This window comes from Cynara cardunculus (genome assembly GCF_001531365.2).
Source record: "Cynara cardunculus var. scolymus isolate 2C chromosome LG 10, CcrdV1, whole genome shotgun sequence".
NCBI classification, from domain to species: domain Eukaryota; kingdom Viridiplantae; phylum Streptophyta; class Magnoliopsida; order Asterales; family Asteraceae; genus Cynara; species Cynara cardunculus.
The window spans coordinates 27,908,918-27,916,863 of NC_037537.1; the positions used below are offsets into that span (position 1 = coordinate 27,908,918).

At 35.2% G+C, this 7,946-nt stretch overlaps 1 protein-coding gene across 1 annotated transcript; it reads left to right on the top strand.

Moving 5' to 3' along the window:
• Nucleotides 1–3,705: 3,705 nt before the first annotated feature.
• Nucleotides 3,706–7,716, top strand: LOC112520194 (probably inactive leucine-rich repeat receptor-like protein kinase At2g25790). The gene is made up of 2 exons (XM_025128494.1): nt 3,706–6,256; nt 7,186–7,716. Exons 1-2 carry the CDS (start codon nt 3,706–3,708, stop codon nt 7,521–7,523), a joined length of 2,889 nt encoding a protein of 962 aa, XP_024984262.1. The 3' UTR covers nt 7,524–7,716.
• Nucleotides 7,717–7,946: the final 230 nt, after the last annotated feature.

The following is a 7,946-nucleotide window of genomic DNA, read 5'->3' on the forward strand; positions in this document are numbered from 1 at the left end:
TGTATGAGTTTATTTGTTGCATTTGCTGTATATAAATATTATATACTTCAAAAAAAAAAAAAAATCTAACGGCTTTTGGATGTGTTATAGTTTCTCTTTTTATTTTTGATGAAATAATATTTGAATAATCAGAATTTTGCATGTATACTTTAAGAAATTTGTAATTTGTAATAATGTTGTCGCACAAGTGTTATTAATTCTTGATTATATTAGAAATTAATATTGAAGTATATAAATTGCCAACTCATGTGGACGACTATATATATATTCTAAAGTATTTTTAAGGCTTGAGGCTTTAATCATTATAATTACCCTTTTATATGTTGAATAAGCTTATGCATATCCAAGAGAAAGAGTGAACTACAAAACAAGAAGCAGCACCGATGGAGGAAACCGTCGGAAACCCGTCACTAAATGTGGGTTCCGTCGGTAAAAACTAAAAAGCGTTAGAAATTGCACCGTAGGAAAAGGCATCACCGACGGAACCAATTTCCAATGGAACGGATCACCACGGATTACTGACAGGTCTCATTTCCAATGGATTACCGACGGTCTAGTTCTCTGACGGATTACCGACGGTTTAAAGTACCGACGGATTTCCGACGAATATTAAAAAAAAAATTCAATTTTCGACGGATTCTCTGTCGGTAATCCGTCGGAAATGTATTTTTTTTTGAAAAAAATAATTTAAAAAACCTAATTACCTATACAATAAACTTGCTCAGATTTTCAAAGTAAATTGCAAAACTAAAACGAAATTGTTTTGCAATAAAAGCGTAAATTATATTACAAATAATTAATATCCCAAAGGAGAACAGTTCTAACAGCATATACTAAGACCAAGAAGAAGGGGGAGGGGGAGGGTTTAAAGCCTGGTATTGTGCCACGAATGCTTTGAACTACTTCGTCAACTCCTTTTGCGAAGGAAACTCCTCTGCTTGTTGACCTATCTGATCTGCTTACTCCTTTTGAGCGTGCTATTCTTCCCTCTTTCTCTGTTCTTCCTCCATTTGCTGCTCATAGGCCGCCAGCTTATCTTTCAGCGCATCTACCTGTAATTATTCAACAATTGACAAAGATAGAACAAGATTAGGTAATGATGATTAAAAACAATATACATATGTTACGCATGAAACATACCTCCTCATCGTGAGCACTAGATGAGGTCCTGCTGCAACTGCTGTTGGTCATAGCAACCCAGGGATCCTAACTGGTCCCGAAATCGTAAATCCGGCCCTTGCGTCGACCTCCGACACTATGCTTCCAGAACTCTGGGTCGTCAGAAGGAATGGTGCTTGGATCTGACCCGACGTTCAATTTTACGTTTGAAACTATCCTATATTTTTTATATATATATCTAAAGTTGGGATTAGTATGTTTTTTATTTTTGAAGGTACAAATTACTATTTTAGTATCATAATACATTGCTATTCCCAAATATTCATTATCAATCCCCTGATATTTAGCATTTAAGTAAAAGTTAAAAGAAAACATATATAATAAGGTCATATATACAAATTATGTTTTTCCACTCCAAAGTAATTTGATTAATGATGTAAAAAACAAAATTTAATTAGACTCTAAATATCGTAGATGATATACATCATACAAGTATATTATCTTCGTCAAGAAAGCTACGTATATATTAAACTCTATTACAAACTAGCGTAAAAGTTTTTTTTTTTAATAACCATGGAGTGTCTAGAATAGTTAATTTGTATACATCTCGTTAATCAACGAGTTATTGAAGTGAACAGTCAGGAAAGCCTCTTATCCATAAAGAACTTGAAGCAGTGAACATTTGAACTGGTGACCAACAAGAAGCAAACTCAAAGTTTTATCGGTGGATTTGTTACTCCAACGAGATAACTAAATATGGAATTTTTAGTACATTATTAAACTATGAATAACGAATTAATGATCTACATTAACTTCTTCTCGTCCAATCAAATGTAGAACAAATCATATGACATTATTACTCTCATTACGCTTTCAAAACGTATCCGTTGAAGATCAATCATGTAACATTTTAATGATGACGATTTCATTTGATAATTCAGCAAAAATATGGGGGAAGGGGAAGAAAAAAAACTTTCCAACGTTTCGAGAGTGGCTTTGTCACTTTCCAAATTCAGTCAAAAGAGCATTTTGGTCTTACAATTCCGACAAAAAATCTTTAAACTTTCCCCCACATCTGTTTTTGCTTTTATGCCCCTCCTTTCAACTCTTTGCTTTGTTCAAACACAAAGTCCAAAGGGTCCACTTTGGTAATTATACCACATCTTCACGTCCCCTTTGACACCTTCGCTTATAGCCCCATCACTCTATTTATACACTGCTGAAACCCTAACCCTCAAATCATATCTTCAAACCCCCTCTTCAGTTCTCTGGTTCATGATCATCATGGAGTTTGATCTTCCAAGTTTCTAATCATTATATATTGGTATGTTTTTTATGACGTCATTTGGTTTTGGTATATGTTTACATGCATGTCTTGGTATTTCTTTCGGTTTGCACAATTAACCTTCTTTAATTCACTAATTTATTTAATGAATAAAATCGCTTACTCCAAACTTAATTGTAAGAAGAAGTGTATCGCTGTATACGTTGTCTTACAAGATAAACTTCGTAGCTAGATCAATTATTTGGCCCATATATATATAGGAATAAACACAGCAAATAGTGGGGACTCATTTAGGTCCACAGTATGTACGTCCAATGTTCTTTTCTGGAAATAATTTTTGATTTACTACTTGCAAAATCTAAGGTGAAGTGATTCTTATTATTCAATTTCTAGCTACTGTATCTAGAAAATTGAAAACTACTTTGGAAGCATATAAATACATGTATATATATATATATATATATATGGGGTCAAGTTCAAGGAAAAAACCATAAAAAATTAAAAACTGAGGGCTATCATGATAACCGTTTATCTGGAACGTATACAACGCATACAAGTAATTTGTAAATAGTTTGTCTGTTATGCACATGTTCATAACATGCACACGTACATAAAAACCAAGAAACAACTTCAATTACTTGTATGTGCATGTACATACCGTCTATATGAATGGTAGAGTGTTTACTTCAATTTTTTTTTTTTTGCATTTTTAGGGTTTTTCCTATGAACATCCTTATATGTGTGTATATGCATGTATCGTATTATTTATATTTCAAAAATTCATGTTTGGTATCTAATGCTTTTCTTGGTTTCATTGAAGAAAATTTCTATAGGCACATGATGGATATAAGCTTCATGTTTTGCATATTAACAATGATAATACTTTTTTAAACGTTTTTATTAAATGATATGTCAAATTAAATATCTAAAAGATTATTCAAGCACTTGTAACAAATTCTATAGTTATTGCTTCCAAATTCTAAAGTTTGAGTTAGTTTAAATTTATTCTAAAGGACCTGTCCGGTTTAAGCTCAAGCACTTATTGCAGTTTAATTTCCCTTTTTCTGTAGTAGAATTAGTGCATGGCTCACACACATTGTGGTTCATGTGCCTTTGATCACCTTTACTTTTAACATTGTCGAATTTTAAATACATGACGCACTGGATCCAATGACTAGTTGAACATGGTTTTTCATTATGATGACAGAAAGTGATTGATCAAACTGTTGCTTGCAGTGGTGGAGTCCATCTTTCTTTTTCCCTGATTAAAGACTTACGGTTCCGATCTCGATTCCATTCCAATGGAGAAGACAAGAGAAAGAAAAGCACAGAAAATATGCTTCATGTTCTTGTTTTTATTCTTCTCATGGAGAAGCTGTGATGGCTTTAGAGATGTCAATGAACATAAACTACTTTTATCCATCAAAGCTTCCATCTATGATCCTTCCCACTTCCTCTCCAACTGGAACACCTCTTCTGCTTCTTTCTGCAAGTGGAATGGTGTTACATGCAACTCAGATTCCACACATGTCACTGGAATTGATCTTTCTGGGAAGAATTTATCTGGGAGCATCACGGAATCATTATTCCAGTTCTTGCATGTTGAAACAATTGATCTCTCCAACAACCAGCTCTCTGGTGGGATTCCGAAAAATGCCTTTTCTTGTTCTTCACTTGTTCATCTCAGCCTAAGCAATAACAACTTAACAGGTTGGATACCTGGAGGTTCCATTCCAAACCTTGAGAAGTTGGATTTGTCAAATAACTTTCTTTCAGGCAAAATACCGGCAGAAATCGGATACTTCTCCGGGCTACAATATCTTGATCTCGGTGGAAATGCTTTGGTTGGGGAGATTCCAGTATCCATCTCAAATTTAACAAGGTTAAAAGATTTGACTTTGGCATCAAATCAACTCACAGGTGGATTACCCTCAGAACTAGGGTTTATGAAAAGTTTGAAATTTATCTACTTGGGCTATAACAATTTGTCAGGTAGAATTCCAAACGAAATCGGTGAGTTAACCTTCTTGAATCACCTCAATCTTGCTTTTAACAACCTCACCGGTGAAATCCCATCTTCACTTGGTAATCTCACCGATCTCCACTATCTTTTCTTGTATTTCAACAAGCTCACTGGTCCAATTCCTAAGACAATCTTTAGCCTCAAGAAATTAGTGTCACTTGATGTAAGTGATAATCTCCTGTCGGGTGAAATTCCAGAACTTGTTTCTGAGTTTCAAGTTTTAGAAGTTCTCCACTTGTTTTCCAATAACTTCTCTGGGAAAATACCAAAATCTCTATCTTCTTTGTCTCATCTCCAAGTCCTCCAATTATGGTCCAACAGGTTTTCTGGTGAGATACCAGAAGATCTTGGAAAGTACAATAACCTCACCGTTCTAGACCTTTCTACCAACAATCTTACCGGAAAAATCCCAGACAGCCTTTGTGACTCCCATCATCTCCAAAAACTCATCCTCTTCTCCAATTCCCTTGAAGGGGATATCCCTACAAGTTTGAGCCATTGCAGAAGCTTAGAAAGGGTCCGTCTTCAAAACAATAGATTATCGGGTCCGTTGTCCGCCGAGTTCAGCGAATTATCGCAAATTTACTTTCTGGATTTGTCAGCGAACAACCTCTCTGGGAAAATCAACAGTTGGCATTGGAAAATGCAAAAACTCCAAATGCTGAGTTTGGCAAGAAATAGATTCTCAGGAAAGTTACCCGAATCCTTCGGAAGTAACAAGCTCGAGAATTTGGACTTGTCCGAAAATGATTTTTCGGGTTCCATTCCTCCGAGCTTTGGGAAATTTACGGAGTTAATGGAATTGAAAATAAGCCGGAATAGGCTCTCAGGAAAAATCCCCAAGGAATTATCTTCATGCAAAAAGCTCGTGAGCATCAATTTTAGTTACAATCATCTCTCGGGTGGAATCCCAGAAACCCTTTCAAGATTACCAGTTCTAGGAAATCTTGATTTGTCGATGAACCGTCTTTCCGGTGAAATCCCAGAAAACCTAGGGAATGTGGAATCACTTGTTCAAGTAAACATATCTCACAACCACTTCCGTGGTAGATTACCCTCCACCGGAGTATTTTTTGCAATCAATTCCACGGAAGTCACCGGAAACAACCTATGTGGTGGCGCCTCCGTCACCCATTTACCACCATGCAAAGAAATTAAATACTCCGACTGGTGGTTCTGGGGTACGGCTTTGGCTGCTGTCACGTTTGCTGCTATGTCGATTGTGGTTTTCTTGTATGTCAACCGTCGAAATGAAGCTGCTAATGAGGTGATTAAGAAAGTGGAAAGCAAATTAGATGAAGGTGGGGAATGGGAGTTGCAATTCTTCGACCAGAAAGCTTCAAAATTTATAGCGATCGACCAGATTCTACAGTCTTTGAAAGGACACAGGAGTGTGGTTGTAGCAACAAAAAAGATGCAATATTTCGTCAAGGAAGTTAAGGATATCAATCTCAATAATGACCCCATCAGAGGACTCAATGAGATTGGCAAGCTTCGGCATCCAAACATCATCAAACTTGTCGCAGTTTGCAAGTCAGAAAAAGGACGATTGATTTTGGTTCATGAATATGTCGAAGGGAAGAAGCTGAGTGAAGTCGTTGGAGGGTTAAGTTGGGAAAGCCGGGGGAAAATTGCGGTGGGAATTGCCAAAGCTCTACGTTATTTGCATGGCTGTTGCTCACCGGCGGCTATTCCTGTGGGTAATGTTTCATCGGAAAATGTTGTGGTGGTTGACGGAAATGATGAGGTCCGTCTAAATTTGAGTCCTCCGGCGATGATTTTTGCCGGCAGCACCAAGTGTTTGGTTTCTTCAGCCTACGTCGCACCAGGTAAATGTCCATTTTACCCTCAGAGTACTCACAAAGAAGTTGCATTAATTAGTGTAACAAAATTCAAATAAGTATTATTAAAAAAGGGAAAATTATTTTACATCAGTCACTAGTAAAAATAACTATTTAATTTTTTTTAATTTCCTTAATTTATTTTTTATTATAATTTAATTTAGGTTTAATAATAAATTTTTTATAAAGATAATAATTAATTATTTGATTAAAACTCAATGATTATCTTAATTATATTCTAGATTTTTTATATTTAAAATAAAATATTTATTATGTTTTTAATTATTTGTTTATCTGTAGTTAGTTATACAAATTCAAATATGAAGTTTTAATAAGTTCTACTTATACACAATTTACTTGTAATCTTGAACTTTATATAATATGCATCAATAAACAGTATTTCATGCATAAAAAATAATTTTTAAGAGTTTTTATCAAATATTTTATAAAATAGTATGGATCATTCAAAAAGGAATATTATTTTTAAACTAGTTTTAATAGAAATTATAAGGTCATGATCTGGATATGATATGTTTGCATGCATCTAAAACTACTTTCGAGTACTTCAAGAAAATCATTATCTTATAACAACTTTAGCAGTAACCCATGCATAAATGAGCCGAACAAGGTGGACAAACCCCCAACAAAACATCATGAGTTTCTTCACTTTTTGCTTTTACAACTGTACACGATCGATCATACATCGCTTGAAAGGGATCTAAATTTTTACTCCCTCCTCTCCCTTTCAAATATTTAAAAAGAGAAATAGATTTTAGAAATATATATTAAAATATCTTCGTTAAGGGGGTGTGTTAGAGTCTCACATCGATTAGATTTAGATAATTTCACATCTGTATATGTTAGAACTATTTTTTTTCTCCTCAAAGGCTCTTTCTCTAACTGTTACAAATATGCAGAGACAAAGGAGAACAAAGAGATAACCACAAGCAGTGACATTCATTGGTTCGGCCTCATCCTCATTGAGCTACTTACGGGAAAAACTCCGGTAGATGCTGAGATTGGTTTGCATGAAAACTTAATCGAGTGGGCACGATATTGCTACTCGGATTGCCACCTCGAGGCATGGGTTGATCCGTTGCTTAAGGGACAAACGCAGAAGAACCCTAGTGAAATCGTAGAGACCATGAATCTTGCCCTACATTGCACCGCTCGTGATCCGGCTGCAAGACCATGCGCAGAAGATGTATTCAAAACTCTAGAGTCTATTACAAGGTCAAGTTCTCTATGTTTCTAGTTAGGTTTAAATCAAGCTTCAGGGTTTTCCTATGACCTTGGTTTTTTTTGCTTATTTTTTAGTATGAAGTTCTCGTTTGAGTTGTAGTCTAAGTGAATGTTTTTGGTTGAATGTTTGTGTTCATCATACTCCACTGATGAGTGTAATTATATGAATGTAAGTATGATGAAGAAATGTCAAATATTTGGTTGAATAATACCAGAAAATTAATGCTTTAATATATCTTCCATAAAGATTTGATTTTTGAAATATTGATGGAAACAATCCAAAATTTAATGATGAAAGTCATGCATATACACATACAGTGTTCTGAGCAGTCTGCATTTAGCGAAGAGAAGCCTGTCATAAAATATGATCGTAGTTGCACGCGCACACACACACACACACACACACACACACACACACACACACACACACACATAT